The sequence below is a fragment of the Centrocercus urophasianus genome, unplaced genomic scaffold, assembly GCF_019232065.1.
Source record: "Centrocercus urophasianus isolate 14NV4802_14NV808 unplaced genomic scaffold, USGS_Curo_1.0 seq_12, whole genome shotgun sequence".
In the NCBI taxonomy this organism is placed as follows: domain Eukaryota; kingdom Metazoa; phylum Chordata; class Aves; order Galliformes; family Phasianidae; genus Centrocercus; species Centrocercus urophasianus.
This window is the reverse complement of record NW_024884364.1, coordinates 7,299,202-7,319,042: the sequence shown is the minus strand read 5'-3', so window position 1 is coordinate 7,319,042 and position 19,841 is coordinate 7,299,202. Positions and strand designations below refer to the sequence as shown.

At 44.3% G+C, this 19,841-nt stretch overlaps 1 protein-coding gene across 1 annotated transcript; it reads left to right on the top strand.

The window, feature by feature from the left end:
* Positions 1–73: 73 nt before the first annotated feature.
* On the top strand, positions 74–13,519 carry QTRT2 (queuine tRNA-ribosyltransferase accessory subunit 2). The gene is made up of 8 exons (XM_042810743.1): positions 74–270; positions 359–414; positions 3,131–3,207; positions 4,270–4,479; positions 5,423–5,622; positions 8,212–8,363; positions 9,810–9,930; positions 10,888–13,519. The coding sequence occupies exons 1-8, from the start codon at positions 74–76 to the stop codon at positions 11,147–11,149; spliced, it is 1,275 nt and encodes a 424-aa protein (XP_042666677.1). The 3' UTR covers positions 11,150–13,519.
* Positions 13,520–19,841: the final 6,322 nt, after the last annotated feature.

Genomic DNA, 19,841 nt, shown 5'->3' with positions numbered 1-19,841 from the left:
GGAGGCAATTGGGGAAAGCGGGGGAAGCGGCGAGGCTCTCGTCTTCCTTCCTCCGCCGGCTGCGGCTTTCGGGATGCGGGTGAAGCTGTGCGGGGCGGCGGGCGGGCGGCTGGGCACGCTGGCGGGGCTGGGCCGGAGCGGGGCGGCCGCCTTGGCGCTGCCCGGCTGCCTGCTGTACACGCGGACCGGCACGGCGCCGCACCTCACCCGCGACACGCTGCGCGAGGTCGGCGGCGTGCCTGCCGTGGCACAGCTCACGCTGCCCACCATGTGAGTAACGGCGGCGGGACGCGCGGCTCCGCGCCTGCCTCTGCCACAGCGCCCCGCGTGCCTAATGCGTCTCTGTGTCTGGCTGCAGGGCCGAGTTGCACGACGTCCTGGAGGAGTACAAGGAGGGAGCGGCGAAGTTTATAGGTAAAGTGCGGATGTTTACTGCTTATAGCTGCCGGGAGCTTGGAGTCTGTGTGGACGAGGAGCAGAAACGATCACGAGTATGTGTGAGAAGGCAGCAGTATGACACAAGCATGTCCAGTGTGACAAACTGCTGTCAGCAGAAGGCGAGGGGAAATGCCCCATAGCTGACCTTTAGAATCCTGGAATCATTAAGTTTGGAGAAGACCACTAAGATCACTTACTCCAGCCGTCAGCCTGTCTCCACCGTGCCCACTAAAACATCTCTCAGTGCCACATCCTCACGGCTCTTGAACACCTCCAGGGATGGTCACTCCACCACCTCCCTGGGCAGCCTGTGCCACCGCCTCACCACTCCTGAAAAGTTTCCTCATATCCAGCCTGAACCAGTTCTGGTGCAACTGGAGGCCGTTCTCCCATCATATCACTAGTTACCTGGGTGACGAAAAATAGATGGAACAGATAACCAGTTAGAAACTGCAGAGAGGGAAAGTTCAGTAAACAGCGGCGTGTAAATATTCGGGGGTTCACTTGCTTTATGGCGGCTTGCCAGGCTCCTAGTTCTGCACAGAATTAAAATGAAGCTTTCACGTGAATTCTGACCTTGTGTGCTTACAAGCCGCATGTACAGACTCAGACCTAATGAGGGACGATGCGTGTCTGGAGGGAGGTGGATCGAGCTGGTGTGTCTTGAGATGCAAACACCTAGGTGCAGGCTTTCTACATTTATGCATTCTCTCAGTCAGAGTGAATCTAAGGAGGACTTGAAATATTTTGTTGTCAACAGTAGGGCCAGAAATCCATCAAACAGAGCATGAGAATATATAGTTCTGCTTTACTTTTTTCTCCCCTAATCTTTGCCGTAGAATTTTCAACACTGGCAAGAATGAGCCCAAGTCAAAATTTGCGACTAAAACTGAGAGAGAAGTTACAGTAGCCACTGTCAGTGGGGGGGCTACAAAAGGATCTTGCTAAGTGCAATTTCTAACTAGTCATGTGAGGAGAACATTGCCTTGAAAACAACCTTCTCCTGCAGCTGTCTAAATGATTCTCTGAGAGTATCCATCTTCTAATAAGCGCTGCCATTTTTTGGTTATCATAATGCAGTTGGTTTCATTTAAGCCCAACAGAAAGTTTTAATCCGGCATGAAGATTAATTAAAGAAGAAAATTTTATCCATTCATTCATCCATTATGAGGAATGGAAAAAACACCCTACATCAAATCAGTCTCATCGAGTGAATGCTTCTGCCTCTAAACTGATCTTGTTCTGAGGGAAGGGGCCGTGTTGGATTTGCAGGAGCTCTGAGAAACTAAATGAGCAGCTGGAGATCAGTTTTCCTCCTGTTCTTTATTCCTTTTAGTTTGTCAGATTGTACTTGCACTGATCCATTCGCCTTCCATTTTTTCATGCTGAATGGTCGCTTTTAGGAATACATCCAAGTAAGCTGGAATATGAAGTAAGTGTTGCTGCAGTCCTCCGTTACTGCACTGAGCCTCTGTAGTTTTTATCAGTCCCTCTATTACTGGAGCAGTTCATGAATGAAACCTTTAGCTTGGTGCTAAGAGTGAGCACAGACCATGGTTTCTGTGTGTGCAGCAGTTGTAGGTTTTTTTCCCTGTCAGTCATTAGGGACTGGTAAAGGACTGCCCACATGCAGTGCATCACCAAGATCACTGTTTTTGGACTCAGGTGGTATAGGAACCTGAGAATGCTGTGAAAGCAGAGTTGGCATCTTGAATGAACATTCAAAGTCAGTATTTCTATCTGGGAAGGTAGCTCAAAGAATGGTAGGGTGATCAGCTACCATCAGGCTTACTGGGATGATTTGTCCAGGTATCTAGGGCTATAATGGCTATATGGTAAATCCTGTTGAAGTGGTTGAATGTCTATTTAATTTCAGTAACATTGACAGTTGTTAAGATAGAAATCTATTGGACAGAGTTTGTTTTTCTTTAAAAAAAAAAAAAAAATACTTCAAGATTTTGGACATTTATTTCATTACATAGCAGAGCTTTGGCTTGGATTTCCAAAGGAGATTTACATGCAGCTTTTGATAATTGTCTTGGGACTGCTTATTCCATCAAGAACAGTCGTAAGTCCCTTCTATCTGAAACTTCTTGGAGACTTTACCAATTTCAGTGCCTGTCTGCGAAGAGAAAACTGTGGCATTAAGACATACAAGCTTTATGTATGACATTAGAAACCTCTGGTCTAGCAGAGATGAGGCTCTCATTTCTGTAGTTGATCTCCCACAGTATGTTGTCTTTCCTTTACAATATTAGGCTTGAGGCTGTTATTCTGTTTAGATTGTCAGATGTCTCCCAGTGTACCTGTCAAGTTGTCAAGTGAGTTAGCTACTGTGTCTGGCAAATTTTAGTAGTGGGTGTGTTCATCAAGAAGAAATAATAATAATAAAAAAATCTAAGGGGCTGTGCAGCTTGCAGAAACAATGGCTGTTGTTTCCTGTTTCATCCCAGTACTGTGCTCTGTTCCCTGCAGCTGGTAAAGCTGAGGAAGAAGTCTGGCTACCTTCTTTGGTACTGAGAGATCAATTGAGCAATATTTTTCTTTATCTGTCCTGTAGAAGAACTGCAGAGGAGGATTGTGAGATTGTTTGTGGGAGGAAAACATATTCCATTTTGCAAATTCATAGACCATCCCTTTACATTAGCCTTGTTTTGGTTCATGAAGCTCTTCTCTGTTGCTTTGCTCCCAGGTATGCCAGATACAGTGCTGTACTGCTCCCTTCAAGATCCAGCTGCTCCCTGTCCTTCTGGCTACAACACCAACAAGGTACAGTAACTGTAAAGTCTTGAAAGAATCCACTTAAAAGTTACCAAACAAGAGCTGCCAGTCTGTCCCCACATTTGTGTGGATGTGTCTGGAAAGCAACAAGATGATGTTCATGCACTATATAGAAGAAGAACTCTCTGTAGTAAGAAAAGCGACGCTTGCATGCTCATAGCTCCAACTAAATAAATCTGGATATTTTCTTACTGGAAGTCTCTTTCCGGAGCAGTTAAGTGATGATTCAGATAGGACAGAGATCTCTGGAATCTTGTGCTGTTGTGGTTAGTATGGCAGTAAAGGAAAAATCATGCATTTTGGCTTATGTGCTGAACAGGCTTGCAGTGATGCCACTGCACTGATTGCAGTAAACCTGCAACCCTGTCTTTGTAGTTATAGTCTGATACAAAACCACAAAAGGAAAGAACATAGTATTTCTGCAGGAAGAGATGTCAGTAACCCAGGAGCCTTGTGAGCCTTTGCCAGTTCCATCCTAGAGATGTATCAATTTCCCACTCAGTACATATGGTACATACTGGTTGCTGTGGCACTGGCCTGGAGGGGCAATTCCTGGTACTTGCTTAGATCTGGTCAGTTCTGGATCCTGCTTGGATATGACAACTTATCATGAATGGCAGGATAAGCTTCACCATGTAGTTTTTTGCACTGCATATTCTTTGCTGTTAGGAACCAGCCTGAGTCCTCTCCTTGTGCAGGAAAGGAATTACCTAAATCTATAATTCTTTTCATTTATTTTTTTTTTCCATTCTGCCACTAATTTGAGTGATAAGGCCAGCTGTTCCATCTCAGAGACTTCCAAACACCTTGAGGAGGTGCTGTGCTACATGTGTTTGATGGTTTCATGAAAGAGTATCCAAGAAATCCCAACTTGGTCGTTTCTCATTCACTCATTGTATCAAGGAGAACTGAATATCTGAGCCATGCTGCTGTAGAACTTATCTCTTCAGTGTCTTTCCAGTATCTGGTGTTTCACCAGACTTCTCTCCTTTGACACTTGAGATCTGTTAACCTTTGCGTGGTCTTTCAGTCCTATTCTTTTCTTGACAGACAGTGTCCCTATGGGGCAGCTCAGGACGCATGGAAATGACAGCTTCCAAGTTCATGGACATACAGCGGGCTATCCAGCCTGACTGGTTCCAGTGCATTGCTGATGGAGACACTATTTCTGGAGAAGTTACTGGAAAAAGGGCCAAGAAGTCTGTGGACAGATCGCTTTCCTTCCTGGATGCATGCCTTCAGCTGCTGGAAAAGGCACCGGTAAGGTCCCAAAGATGTCAAGACTGTAGCATTGCAGCTGCTTTTTGGCCTATGCTTCACTGTGTGCCAGTTCCAGGCTGTGATTTAGTAGGAGATCTTGTCACACATCTATATCAGAGGATGTGCAGGTGAAAGTCCTGGAGGAAGTAAGATCGGTCGCACTGTGGGATTTCCTTCTGCCTTTCTCTTCTCTTAATAACTTGTCTCCAGCTACAAAACAACAATTTCTACTAGTTTGAGAGAATTCTATTTTTTCTATTATTCTGCTTTTGGACTGTAGTGCATTTCTTTTCACTTTCCTTCATGCTGTGTACTCTGGCAAAGTAGGATCTTCTCATTCAGATTGAGACAAGTCTTTTTTTTCCCCGAAATCTGTTCAATTCCAGGTGAAGGAGGACTTGCCAGAATTTGCCAGTTCTATTGTTTATTTTCTCCAGATGGTTTAAAACTTCCTTCCCTTTTGGTGAAAGGGAACAAATTACTCAGGTGTGCATTACAAAGGAAAGTGGCTGCAGGAACCAATACTGTCATCTCCTGAAGGGCAACAGAATGTGAGCTCTGCTGTCTGGCAGCCAAGATGGTTTAACATGCTTTGTATTCTGGACTGACATGGAGTGCTGAGGGGACACCTCCAAAAAGCTGTGTACAAAGATCATCTGTTGTTATTACTTTCTGTGGGGAGGTGGAAAGAATGGCTCTGAAATTCTCAGTGAATTAGTGCTGAGGCTGGAAGCAGAATCTTTTCTCTCCTAATTCCTTTCTACCTCCCAGTTGGACTTCACAGTATCGTTTGAGGGTTTATCTTACATAGGATGAATCACTGTGGCTCTTCCAAGTTCCTGTGAATGCATGGTTTAGGTAGCAAGCATCTGTAGTCTGTGCTGTGAGATCCTGCATGTCTTTGGCAGAACTCTCTAAGGCTTGTTGCTTTCTTCTGAGCCAGGAACTACAAGGAAGTGTAATGTTTGGGACAATTGAAGGTGGAGATGTCTTGGAAGAGAGGCTCAGATCAGCCAGGGAGACTGCCAAGAGACCCGTGGGTGGCTTTCTGTTAGATGGCTTCCAGGGACATGCCATGGCCAAGGAGACCAAATTGAACCTGATTTCTTCTGTGACAGCAGAGCTGCCAGAGGATAAGCCAAGGTAAGTTATATGGGTGACATCCCAAGAAGTTCACCCATCTTTTTACAAGGCTGCTGTGCAATATCACTGTGAGAAAGTCACTGTCTTGCACAGTGCTGTGTGTGCGCCAGGCCACGGTCAGGCTGCAGGCTTCAACTGTTGTTTCAGTTTTTAGTTGAAACTGACACCAAGCTGTGTTCATGTTCTAGATATGAGCATTCCCCACATTTAGAGAGTAGTCAAATTTGAGTTCAGGGCTTCTTTGCTTTCTTGAGGGAAAATTATAGATGGGATATGTCTAGGCTATTGTCTGAACTTGTTTGCATTTGGCCTCTGAAGCCATGTTTTACTGTAGGTTCAGCTAGAACAAAAATGATCAACTCATTCTACAGGGACTTCTTCTAAGAAGAAAGGTCAGGTTTGCAGTTCTATACAGGCTAAGCTGGAGAAGAGTAGAGAGGGGTGCTGACAGAATCAGTAAGAGCTTACATGACCAGCGGGCTCTGACCTAGTACCTAAGGTGCTGAGCCTGTAAATTACCAGAGCTCAATCAGCCTGGACAAGAGAAACTGCATTCTCTGGATTGACTGCATTCTCTGGATTGGCATAGTGTGGGAACTGTAGTATATTCTGTGTTGTTGGTTATGCCCATCTGATTGATCCATGTCAGAGTCTACACAGTAGTTTCATCATTCTTGACTTTTCCCAATCACTAAAAGTAACTAAAGGCTTCCAGAAAAGATGTGCTAATACTTACTAGTGGTTCAAATGTGGAGGAATTTCTTAGAACGGTGTTGAGTTTGCTAACTTTTGTATGAGTTTGAGTCGTTCCTCTCTTGCTGCTGCTCTTGTATGGGGGCTTCTTTCATCATTTCCTGAAGGGAATGACAGGGGCCCCTTAGTTTTGCTGTAGCTGTGCTGTCCTCTGCTATCTGAGCATTAGTTTGAACAGGTGGTGTTCAAAAGAAAGGAAAATGTGAAAGTGCTGTCATGCTGCAGCTTGTTCATGCTAAGGGGTGTCCAGGGTTTGAATTTCTTTGACAATTAGAAGCCTTGCTGTGTTGTTGCCATCTTGTCTGGTTTAACTACTTAAAAAGATCCACTGAGAGCATTAAGTCCAATCTGCTCAGGTAACCTCAAATAGTTTGCTTGTCTGAGTAAGACAAGTGTTTGTGACCCCTAAGTAAGAAGAAAGCTGGTTTGCCTTTGGGGTCTTGTAAGTATCTTGAGTGAGTGTCAGACAGTCCTGCTTTCACCCTTGCCGTTCTGGCTGGAGAAGCTGTTTTACAACTGTCTTCCACTCTAATGTGAAATTCTCCAGAAGCCAAACACTCTCACCCTCACCTGAGAAGGAATTGCTTTTTGTGTTAGTGAAATGATGTCATGAATGTGATCTTTAGGGTCTTTTCAGGAACCTAAGGTTGTAGAAATCTCTTATTCTTTTTTTCTAGTAGGGGTGGAACCCTTGCAAGAACAAACTTTTGTTCTTGTCTGTGCAAAGTTAAGTTCTAGCAAGGGTGTTGATCACACATGCAGAACTACTGCTTTAACTATTGAACATTAGTTTCTCCCTTTCATAAGAGCCTGAAGCAGAAGACGCTCCGCAGTAAATCGTTCCCCATCCATATTCTTTGCTCATCAATTTAATTCAGGTACTTAAAAAAGTGACTAAAAATGGCACCTTGTGACTTCGTTTATCAGCCCCTGTGTATTTTTCTAATTATCTGTTTAGATCACTGCCCTACATTAGCTTTTACTGCCTTCAGCCCAGCCATGCACCTGCAGGAGAGCAGGAACCACTCTGTTCTCCTCTGCTTCACCAGCCCTCAAGGAAGCTGCCAGCTAAATTTGGCTAACAGCAGGATTCCTATTACCACTGATGGCAATCCAGCTGGGCTGTTCCTGTCTCATACTGTATCCCAGTGGATGTTACTGCCCAGTTTTTTGACAAAGTCATTTGTTTGGGTGAATCAGAGACATTTATAGAATAAAGGGTATCAGAGAGGGTGAACAGGTAGGCTTGACTAGGAAGAGTGTGGAGAGGAAGGAAGAAAAAAGCAAGGAACTTCTTTCTATTTCCAGTTATGTTTCTCCTTAGTGCATTTTGCTCCAGGCAGTTCTTCAGATGCTAGAGAACTGTATACTGCTAGAAACATCTGCTGTTTCTGCTGGTCTAGGCCAAGTCCTTTCAAATTGTTTCCTGAGCGATTACCGAGTGAAGAGGTCAGTGTATCTGGTACCTGGTAGCTATGTAGGGCAGAAATATGACTAAGGAAAATATCTGTTCTAAAACATAGCTGTTAGGTGAATTTTATAAATGTATTTTATTCACTTCAAACGTGAGCGGAATGAGATTTTTCTTGGTAAATGAGTGTTTGTGCTGTCTTCCGAATGGCAAAGGAGGAAAAGCCTCTTGTGTACCGGATTGGTTAGGGGTGTGGAAATAGAGCTGTGCAGGGCTTGGAGTGATAGACTGTTGTATGGACTTGACTTGTGTTTAGCAGTTCCAGGGTTAACCTGTGTGTGTTCCACATGCCTCTTTTCCTTGAGGTATCTGTTTGCTTCTGCTTGGGATATTCTCAGGTTTATCTTCTTACGCATCTCTTACAGAATCATCCACGGTGTGGGCAAACCAGATGAGGTGCTTGAGTGCATTGAAAGGGGAGTGGACATCTTTGAGAGCTTCTTTCCCTTCCAGGTGACGGAGCGAGGCTGTGCCTTGGTGTTTGGCTATGATTACCATTCAGATCCCAAAGCAGCAGGTAGGACGTGTCCGTATCAGCTGGTAGTGTGGCAAGCGTAATTCATGCTTTGGAAGAATCTGTGTTTGAGGGTTCTTTTGTCCTTGATTTAAGCCAAAGATTTGAATGTCTGGTTATGCAAAATGTGCATAATGATTTCTCTAACACTGAACACAGTTGTTTCTGTAGACTGAACTGTGTATCTGTCCTCTGTTTGACACCATTTACAAATGTTTCTGTTAATGCTAGAGGTGCAGGCTGGGCAAATTTATATGGAGTTCTACTATGATACTCGATTTCTACATTTAACTGAGTATGTGTTTGTTTGTTTTTAAAGTTTATTTTGAAGTCCTTTTCCTTTATAGCTGACCAAAGTTAGGGATGCTGTTTCTCTGGGTAGCTTTCAGTTTGTGTATTCATATGAGAACAGGACCAAGATGTTCATAGTGCATTACCTCATTGGGCTGTGAGAGAGGAGCAAGCATAGCAACCATTAAAGCAGCTGTTAAACATTCTTCAAGCAGTCGTCTTGTTTTGGACTCCATAAATGTTTTTAATATGGAAAAAAGAAAAAAAAACGTTTTACATTTTTCTTCCTAGGTGGAACTTGGTTTCTTTTCATGCCTGGATAATTCAAAACCAGATAAATAGAACAGAAGGAACATCTTGTTTCCTTCTGTTTGCTGTCAGTTGTTTTTTTTTTTTTAAACCATTCTCTTTGTTTGTTGTTGTTTGCCTCATCTCATCTTATTACTAAACCAAAAGAAATTACGGGTAGGAATAACCTCTTTGTTCTGTTCCTATGCAACACTCACTAGATGTGGATTGTGCAAAAAATAATATTACTGATGTTTCCAGAAACATCTCCTGCTCGACAACAAAAATGCCAACCTACAAAATTATGGGGTGTTTTTTTATTTTTAAGGTAGACTGTGAACATACACATATGGAATCTACATCTCCTGCGTCAGTGCTATCGGCTTCTTTTGTTTCAATTGTTTAAGAAAAAAAAAATCTAAATCTTTGAGTTGGGTGACAGAATGAAAAGTAGAATGATTGAATGCAGATCAGTAGCCTGTTTATTCCAACAAAATCCCAATAAAATCAATTTGTTCAGGTGACTGCATTCTAGTCAGCATGCCGTTCAGACTGGAAACATTTTATTAAGAATTCAGTTCAGCAGAGCAGCACAAACTTGTGCTGTTATTTCAGCTCTAACTCTTCATTAAATCTGATAGATGAGTTTTCACTCGTCTCTTGCTGTTCTAATAATCTGAAATTCTATTTTTGTTAACTAACCTATGATAATTAAAGAAAAATGCTTGCTTACCATAGGAAGGAAGTGGAAACTTGTGGCAAGAGTTTTTTCTTTTGGGAAGAGAGTGGCAGAAATACTGCAGGATATTACAACCTTCCCTGTGCTCTTGCTGACTGTTGATAAAAAGCTGTTGTCTTTTTGTTTCATAGCAGCTTTAAAACAAAATGGGGCCCAGGACCTGGAGAAAAATGGTACCGAAGAAGACGAGGAGGAGGTTGTCAAAGCTGACCCAGAAATGACACCATTTGAGATATTTCTGAAGGAGAAAAGGTATTTATATTAGTGAGGAAGGAGCCTGCAACTGTACCAGGAAATACTATGGTTTTTGTCCTCTATATTTTCATGTTGTCAGTAGCTGGATGGGAAACTTCATAAAATGCAAAACCACTGGAAGAAGTAAAGTAGACCTAGACATTGAATTAAGTGTCAGGTAGTCATTTTAGCTTGATGTACAGAGCAGTGTATGAAAGATAGCTGAAAGTGCTATCATTTCTCTGATCTAAAGCCAGAGATTTTCAGATTGCTTATCCAGCAGAAATATTGTGGCCACAGCAATGTTCCAGCTGGAAAACTAGTGTGACAAAAGCTGTCTGAGGATCATTTTGTTCTTCTGCATCTAATTAACTTGAGTCATTTTCAGAAGGTACACAGGTCACTCCAGAAGTAATGCCTCCTATTTATTTCCATGGAAACTACAACAGATACAGAGACCAGAATAACACTGAAGAGCAAATTCTCAGCTATGAAACACTATTTTTCAACTGTTTTTTTGTTGTTGTTTTGTTTTGTTTTGTTTTTTTACAGCTTATTAATCAATTGTGTTGATTTGTTCCATTCTCTGCCCACTTTGTGAGCATAGTGCATCTCACAGTAGCAGGGAATACTATTCTGTGAATCTTTGTTTCTGGTAGCTTCCTTCTCTGCAGACTGATAGCTGACAAGGTGAGTCTTGAGCTGCAGCTTTTCTGTGAGGGAAGGTGCAGATAAGCCTTCTTGCTACTGTTAGTGGTGATGCAGTCAGAATTATCTTCTGACTTAATTGTGTGGCTTCTTGGCTCCATAGTGAGTTCCTGAATGCTCTTAAGTCCTTTGTGTCGGGCTTAGATGCAGCAGATTCCAGCCCTCAGGGCTCAGGTCCATGTAGAGGCCATAGAGTAACTAGATAGTCTTTGTTACCTGAGTGAGTCCTCTGACTTCTGATGTAACCAAATGTGTCTCCCTCCTTAGATACTATGATGATTTTCGTCCTTTGCTGGAAGGATGCACCTGTTACTGTTGTCAGAGGCACACTCGCGCATACCTCCATCACCTCCTTGTGAGCAATGAGCTTCTGGCTGGTGTCCTGCTCATGATGCACAACTTTCAGCACTACTTCAGCTTCTTCAGCGCCATCCGAGATGCTTTAAGAGATGACAGATTGGATCAGCTGAAAAAGCTCATCTTCAGTCAGGCACTGCAAGGCCCAGAAAATGCAAAGATAGACGAGTGAGTTCAGAGAAAATAGAGGAGGTCACAGCTTACGTCCTTACCCAGTGGGAATGCTGAAACTTCACTGCTAGCAGAATCATCTGTTAGGTACTAAAATGCCTCCCTTCCTGGAGGGACTGTAAAGGGATGTTTTAAGATCTCACTTCCAGGCAGGGAAGGAAGATTTTACTTAAACATCCCTTGAAGTTAATTGGCTTGGTGCATTCTCAGGTTATAGAATAGTCTGAACAGCTCATAAAACCAATATGGACAGCTTTGTTTTCAGTTATTCGTTGGTGGCTTTCCATGTGTGAGAACTCTGAGTTGAAGCTCAGCAGCTGTTTGGGTCTTTTGCCCCTCTTCCCCAAAAATGCCTGTGATGAGGTTGTCCCTTCATGCAGCTCCTTGTGAGATCCTGCCTCAGCCTAGCACACATGCTCCTTGTGAACACTGCCAGCATCCATGTCCCCAAAAAGAAATGGTTGGAAGTGTGCTGTATTTAGTGGCACAAAGACACCATACCCATACTTCTGTTATTCTGCAGTGCAGAATGTTCTCTGGGCTCTCCACTTCAGCCCTTTTTACTCTGTATCCTTTACATCTCTATGGATTAAAATTTCAGTCCTTTACTGGAGTATAAATGATCTTTCCAGCTGTCCTAGCACTAGACTTATAGCAGGCTCTATTAGTGCCAGTTTGAGGTGGAGCTGTGGAAGGGGTGTATCACAAGAAAAGGCATTCAGACAAGATTCTGGTTGTTTCCTATTTTAAGATTTTGCTTTGTTATGTCACATTCCTTTTATTCAGCTCTTTTATGCCTCTGACTTTGTAATTATGGATTTGTTCATTTTATATTTCGAAGCAACAATAAATTTTTTTTTTTTTTTTTTTTATTTCACTGGTACATCATCTCCATCACACCTTGAGGAACAGGGGAGCTTGAGTGCAGCACTCAAGGTGGTATCTCCTGGGAACATGAACTAGCAGCCTGACAGAGAACAACGAACCATCTGGGATTAGGATACTGTCACTGAGCAGAGGTCTCACTGCTTGCTTCAGAAGGAGCCATAATAGGCCTGAAAACGTTGAAACCCCTCCTTTGAAGTTTAGAAAAATATTGTAGTTGCTGATTTTAAAGCAATTAAGTATTAATCTGCAGTTTTATGCTCTTCACTGTTTCACCAAAGTACAAAAATGCATTATGCCTCTTTCAAGATCAAAGCAGGAAATGACAGTAATGTTGGGATGCTGCAGTGCTTGTTTCTGCAGTGCCAGTTTGCACAATGCTGCATGTGTCATTGGGAAATTTTATAGGAGGGAACAGTGGCTATTAAAATTTCCTCACTGCATGCACATCCCTAGGCACACACTCAAAATAAGCAAGATCCATGAGTGCCCAGCATTCGGGCACCACAGTGCCTGTATGGAGGAGATCTGTCAGAAATGTTCTGCAACACCCTGGATGACAAGGTATGTTAGCTACGTTGTTCTTGTCCTCTTACCTGTGTTGTTCTTGAGTTGGCTGCTCCATCACCAAGTTTAGAAGTGTCCTTCTGTGCCCTTTAGGAGTGAGCTCTGATCAGTCTCCTCATCCTGTCCCACCTCTGTGACTTAGGCTGTACTCATTTCCTTTGTTCACCACCCTGAGCGTGCTGACGAGCTGCGTGTTGGGATCTTTGTGACCAATCTAAGTGCCAATAACATGCCAGTCTTAAAACACTTCCGCTCTTTCTCCTCACCATCCACTCATTCCATGTTGATCTGTTCCTGTTAATTCTCCAGTGATGCTCATGAATTTTTTCATTGTGATTCTCTGCTTTGTGTGTGTGCATGTGTGTGCTAGAGCTGCAAAGCCTAAACAACTTCATATTGGGCAAAACTGCATTTGGTCACCTACATCTGCTCTTTATCTAGCACAGTACTGATCAGCACTAATTCTGCAACAACCCCGATGTGTTATATTTACACGCTGTCATTCTGTCAGCACTTCTAACTCAAATTGTAAAAATTAAGCAACATTTCTAATGCCAAATTAGAAAGTTTTTTATTTTATTTACAAGCAGAGAAGTAATTTATTTCAAAAACAGAATTCTTGCCTGAACATGCAGTTTTCTTCCCCACCTTCCACGGAGAAGCAAAAATTGAAATGAATAAAGAGTAGAAAATTCCCTGTTCTTAATTAACTTTACACAGCACAGAAAACTCTGCAACAACATTCTTGACTGCCTTCCATTCCCAGATGGCAGAATACAAAACGAATACAGAAGAACAGAGCAGAGTACAGAAGAGGTGGTGTGTTACAAAAACATTAAACTAGCAACTTCTAGTGTAACTTTCCCCTTGATGAAGAAAAACCTGTGTTCTTCTATTTCTGATGAGAATAATCAGCAGGCCCATATGCTAAGCGTTAAGTTCTGTGCCTCTCTGACCACTTCATCAGTATTCTGCTCAGTAACTTACTCATTCCAGAGCTATTTTAATATTGCAGACTCCTTAGCAGTTTCAAAGGTATGCCTTAAAATGTATTAAAGAAAAAAAAAAAAAAAAAAATCAAATTTGGTCTACCAAAAAAAGGTTTTCTCCGTTCCTCCAGGTATGACATTCCTGCTCCTGGACATTCAACCCTCCCCATCCTGTAGATTGCTATGACACTGACCATGACAGGTTGTACCAAGCCCTTGTCTGACAGTTTCTAAGTCTGCTGTTCCATGGCTCTGCAGGCCTGCAGGAGAGCTGTTGCAGCCTGAAAGTGTTCCAGCAGGATGTTCCATTTATTTCTAAACCTCTGAGGCCCAGATGGCTTTCAGATCATGGAACTTTTATAGAAGAACATTTTCATAGAAAAATTGGTTCCAGACTTGTTTCAGCAGTGCTTTTAAGCATTGTGTAGCTGTTTTTTGTGGGTTTTATGCTGTATTTTTAAGTCCCTGAACTCTGATTTTTGATTCATAACCTGCGCTGGCAGGCAAAGGGCCTGTTCTAATAAAATGTTTAAGTCTTTATCTCAGTAATTTCAAAGAAGCTTCCTCTGTGATAGAGGGGACATACAAAATACATGACAGTGCAGGCCTGTTCCACAGCCTTATTTACAATATCCTGTCATGATCTACACAATTCACTACATACTTAATCTCTGTTCTGCTAATGCACTTCTGGCATGAGCTCCTTCTCACTACTACAAACGTTCAAGCACATCACCATCCTTAAGCACGAGCTGTTGGCATGACAAGAATTTCCAAACAAAAAAAGAATGAAGTTAAATGCGCTGGAGAAGCTGAACTGGCCAGGTCAGTACTGGCATAAAAGTGGTTACCTTGTTCCTGCAGCAAAATGCTTCTCCTCAAATGGTGTTAGTGTGAATGGCTTCTGTCAGAATATGCCTTGTCCTCCCCCGGAGCATGCTGAATAGGAAAGGCATTGCCTTTCCTGCATCACAGTGAGGTGACCATGAACTGCCTGGCTATTTCTACATCTGTCATTCCTACTATGTAATTAAACTGGGAATTGTATGTGCAACACAGTGCAATGCCCTGTTGTGCTTCTGACACACCTTCTCACAGAACCATCGAACCCTTAGAGGAGGAAGGGTCCTCTCAGTGTTATCTAGTCCAGCTCCCCTGCAATGAACACAGACATGCACAGCTAGATCAGGTTGCCCAGGGCCTGATTCAAGCTCACCTTAAAAGTCTCCAGGGACAGGGTATCAACCACACCTGTGGGCAGCTGTTCCAGTATCTCACTACCCTCACTGCAAAAGACCTTTTCCCTATATCTAACCTAACCCAACCCTCTTTAAGCTTGAAACCATTTTCCCTCATTCTGTCACCACAGACTCTGCTAAAGAGTCTGTCCCCCTTCTTTCCTGTAGTTCCTCTTTAGATACTGAAAGGCCATTATTGGGTCACTTCGGAGCATTCTCTTCTCCAGGCTGAACAGCCCTAGTTCTCTCAGCCTGTCCTCATCAGGGAGGTGTTCCATCCCTTGGATCATTTTTGTGGTCCTCCTCTGGACATGCTCCAGGTCTATGTCTCTCCTGTACTGAGGACTCCATATCTGGACACAGTTTACCAGGTGAGGCCTCAGCAGCACACAGCAGAGGAGCAGGATCACCTTTCTCCTCCTGCTGGCCACTCTTCTTTTGATGCAGCCCAGAATATGGCTGGCATTCTGGCTGCAAGGGCACATTGCTGGCTCATGTCCAGCTGCCACCCATCAGTATCTCCCAGCTCTTTCTCAGCAGAGATGCACTCAATCCATTCATCCCCTAGCTTGTGTTGGTAGTGGGAGTTGCCTTGACCCAAGCACAAGACCATGCATTTTGATTTGTTAAACTTCATGTGGTTCACCTGGTCCCACTGCTCAAGCCTGAGTCCCATGGGGTGGCATCCCATCCCCCTGGTGCATCAACTGCACCCCAGAGCTTGGTGTCATCAGCAAATTTGCTAAGGGCACACTCAACCCCACTGTCAATGTCACTGATGAAGATATTAAAGAGTATCAGCTCCAGCACTGACCCCTGCGGAACAACACTCATTACTGATCTTCATCTCAGCCACCACACACTGAACTTGATCCTGCAGCCAGTTCTTCATCCATTGAACAGTCCACATTTCAAATTTGGAGAGAAGGTTGTTGTGGGGTACTATGTCAAAAGCCTTACTGAAGTCCAGATAGATTACATCAATAGCTCTTCCCTTGTCCGCTGATGCAGTGACTCCATCATAAAAGGTCACTAAGATCATGGAATCAGAATTGATCAGGTTGGCGAAGATCAAAGATCATCAAGTTCGACCACACTACCCTAACAACCCACCACTAAATCGTGTCCCTGAGCTCCACATCCAAACAGTCTTAAACACATCCAGGGATGGTGACTCAACCACCTCCCTGGGGAGCCTATTACAACTCAGTAATAGGAGCCTAGTACAACTCAACAAGTGCTTAACAACTCTTTTTGTAAAGAAATTTTTCCCCGATATCCAACCTAAGCTTGCCCTGGCACAACTTGAGGCCATTTCCCCTCGTCCTGTCATCAGTGAGAAGAGACCAACTCCGCTCTCACTGCAATCCCCTTTCAGGTATTGGAAGAGAACAGTAAGGTCTCCCCTCAGCCTCCTTTTCCCCAGACTAAAACAGCCCCAGTTCCTTTAGTGGCTCCTCATAGGGCATATTCTCCAAGCTCTTCACAAGCCTTGGTTGCCCTTCTTCGGACCTGCTCCAGCATCTCAGTGACCCTTCTGTACTGAGGTGCCCAAAACTGAACACATTACTCGGCATGGGGCCGAGTACAGGAGCAGGATGACTTCCCTAGTCCTGCTCACCACACAATTCCTGATACAAGCCAGGATGCCACTGGCCTTCTTGGCCACTGGGCACACTGCTGGTTCATACTCAACCAACTGTCCATCAGTACACCAAGGTATCTTTCTGTCAGGCAGCTTTCCAGCCACTCCTCCCCAGGCCTGTAGGGTTGCTGTGACCAAAACGCAGGACCTGACACTTGGCCCTATTGAAACTCACAGTTTACCTTTACCCATCGATACAGCCTATCCAGGTCCCTCTGTAGTGCCTCTGGCAGATCAGTGCTCCTTCCCAACTTGGTGTTGTCTGCATACTTAGTGAGGCTATACTCAATCCCCTCATCAAGATCATTAATGAAGTGTTAAATAGGAGTGGCCCCTGTACTGAGCCCTGGGGGACAGCACTTGTGACTGGCCACCAACAGGATTTAACTTCATTGACCACAACTCTTTGGCCCTGGCCATCCAGCCAGTGTTTCACCCAGCAGAGCATATGCCCATCCAAACCATGGGCAGCCAGTTTCCCTATGGGGATGTTGTGGGGGACAGTGTTAAAAGCTTTACTGAAGTCCAGGTAGACCACTTCAACAGCCTTACTTTCATTCACTAAGCACATCACCTTGTATAGAATGAACTCAAGTTTATCAAGCAGGATCTACCATTCATGAACCCATGCCAACAGGGCCTGATCCCCTGGTTGACCCTTAATTAATCCACAATGGTTCCCAAGATTATCTATTCCATAACCTTCCCTGGTACTGAGGTGAATCTAAGACTGCAGCTACCAGGATCATCTTTCCAGCCCTTTTCGAAGATGGGCATCACATTTGTCAGTCTCTAGTCCACCAGGACATCCCCGGTTAGCCAGGACTGTTGAAGGATGGTTGCCAAGCCACTGTCTGTCATATCTGCCAATGCCATCAGCACTCTTGGGTGCAATCCATCTGGCCCCATGGACTTGTGAGTGTTCAGCTTTCAAAGCAAGTCCAAAACCAATTCATCATGGATTATGTATGGCCCATTCTGTTCCCCATCCCTACCTTCCAGCACAAGGAGCTGTGCAACCAGGGAACAACTAGTCTTACTATTAAAAACCGAGGCAAAGAAGGCATTAAGTACCTCAGCCTTATCCTTTGTCACCATGTTTCCCTCTGCATCCAACAAGGGATGGAGATTCTCCCTAGCCCTCCTCTTACCGTTGATGTATTTATAGAAATATTTATTGTTGTCTTTCACCTTAGTGGCCAAGTTCATCTCTAGCTGGGCTTCGGCCTTCCTAATTTTCTGCCTGCACAGCTTCATTGCATATTTGTAGCCCTTGTAAGCTGCTTGCCCTCTCTTCCAAAGACCATAAACTTTCCTTTTGTTCCTGAGTTCCAGCCAAAGGTCTCTGTTCAGCCAGGCTGGTCTCCTTTCCCATCAGATCATCTTCTGTGACTTGAGGATGCTCAGCTCCTGCACCTTTAAAATAACTTCCATAAAGTATTTCCAGCCTTCCTGAGCTGCCATGCCCCCCAAAACTACCTTCTAAGGAACTCTCTCAACCATGGTCTGAGAGACCAAAGTCTGCCCTTCAGAAGTCCAAGGTAGCAGGTCTGCTGACACCCCTCCATACTTCAACAAGCATCACCACATCTATCCTTTCATGATCCCTTTGCCCCAGATGGCCTCCAACCTTTACATCCCCCACAAGACCTTATCTGTAAAGAAGCAGCAGTCCAGGAGTTTGCTTCCCCTGTTGGCTCCTTCACCAGCTGTGTCAGGAAGTTATCTGCCACACACTCTAGGAACCTCTGGGACTGTTCCCTTTCAGATGTCTGGGAAGTTGAGTCCCCCACAAGAACAAAGGGTGAGGTCTTGCTATCCCTATCCAACTGTCTATAAAGTGTCTTGTCCACCTGTTCATTCTGGTTGGGTGGCCTGTAGCAGACTCCCACAACAATGTCAGTCTTATTGGCCTTCCCTTTGATTCTGATCCATAAGCTCCCAACCCTATCATCACCGTCATTAATTTCCAGACATTCACATTTTTTATTAACATAAACACTGCCTTTCCTGCCTTGCCCATCTCTTTTGAAAAGTTGGTAGCCATCAATCACAGCACTTCAGCTGTGAGTCATCCCACTATGTTTCTGTGATGGCAACCACATCATAGTTTTCCAACCACAGAATTACCTCCAGCTCCTCCTGTTTGTTACCCATGCTGTATGCATTAATGTAAGTGTATCTAAGCTGGGTCACCTTTTGGGTGGAAAAAGTCCTAATACCCCCTAGACCATACTTAGGTGTTTCCATAGTAACCAGCCTCACACCAACCCTTGTATTCTTCCTGAAAAATGGTGTCACCCTCTTCCTTCACCAAGACACAGAACTGTGGGATCTTGCCAGCACATCCTCCTCTCACAAGTGCTGGCATGTTACATTCAGGCTCCTTTCCAGTGACCCCAGTTTCACTTCCAGTCCCCCTCATACCTAGTTTAAAACTCTATTAATGAACCCTGCCAACCCCTTTCCAGCAGTGGGATAAGCTATTTCCCATTGGTTGCCAGCAGGCCTGGTCTCATGTAAATTGAGCTGAGGTCAAAAAACCTAAATCCCTGCTGGGCACACCAGGCTCAGATCCAAGTATCCAATCTGTTGGCCCATCTTGTTCAGTATCATTCCCTATAACTGGAGGGAAAGAGGAGAACACAATTTGTGCACCCAAACCTTGACCAGTCGCCCCAAGGCTCTCAAGTCCTTCTTCATAGTCCTTAGGTAAGTTCTTCCTATTTCATCACCACCTACTTGAAACAACAAGAGGAGATAATAATCTGAGGGCTATACTAAGGAAGTAATTTTCTTCCTTACATCTTCAATGTGGGCCCCCAAGAAGGCAGCAGACCTCCCTGTGTAGTGGGTCTGGTCTGCATATTGGGCCTTCTGCTCCCTTCAGCAGTGAAACAACAACGACCTGCCTTTTTTTTTTTTTTTCTTTACTGAGGAGGTTTTAATGCTAAGGGTAGTCTGGTGATACCTTCAAGCAGAAAGAACCATCACCCCCTGTACTGCCCAGTTGTCCCTGCAGAGCACCATTCTGCAGGGGCAGCTGGGGAGGTAAGGGACTTGCAGGGCAGGTGTGCCTGCATCACCAAGCAGGGACCTTTTGCCATTGCCCCCTGCCCCCAGTCTATCAACAACTGCTTTTGGGGGGGATAGGGGGTGATATACTTCATGTGGAGCCTCAGCTGGATGCTTAGGTCTCAGAGCTGGCAGGGTCTGGCACCACCAATCTACCTCTCTCTCAAATCCCTAATGCTCCTCAACCTCTCCACCTCCATTTTCAGGTCAGCCACTAGGCTAAATAAATCATTCAGCTGACCACATCTAACACAAGCGCTATCTCTGCTGCCCTGCAAGGGCCAGGCTCTGGCA

Excerpts from the sequence above, each read along its gene's own strand:
- QTRT2 (XM_042810743.1), top strand. The coding sequence starts at position 74 with ATGCGGGTGAAGCTGTGCGGGGCGGCGGGCGGGCGGCTGGGCACGCTG. Across the intron at positions 271-358 it reads CAGCTCACGCTGCCCACCAT|GGCCGAGTTGCACGACGTCC; the intron begins GTGAGTAACGGC and ends GTCTGGCTGCAG. Across the intron at positions 5,623-8,211 it reads CTGCCAGAGGATAAGCCAAG|AATCATCCACGGTGTGGGCA; the intron begins GTAAGTTATATG and ends CATCTCTTACAG.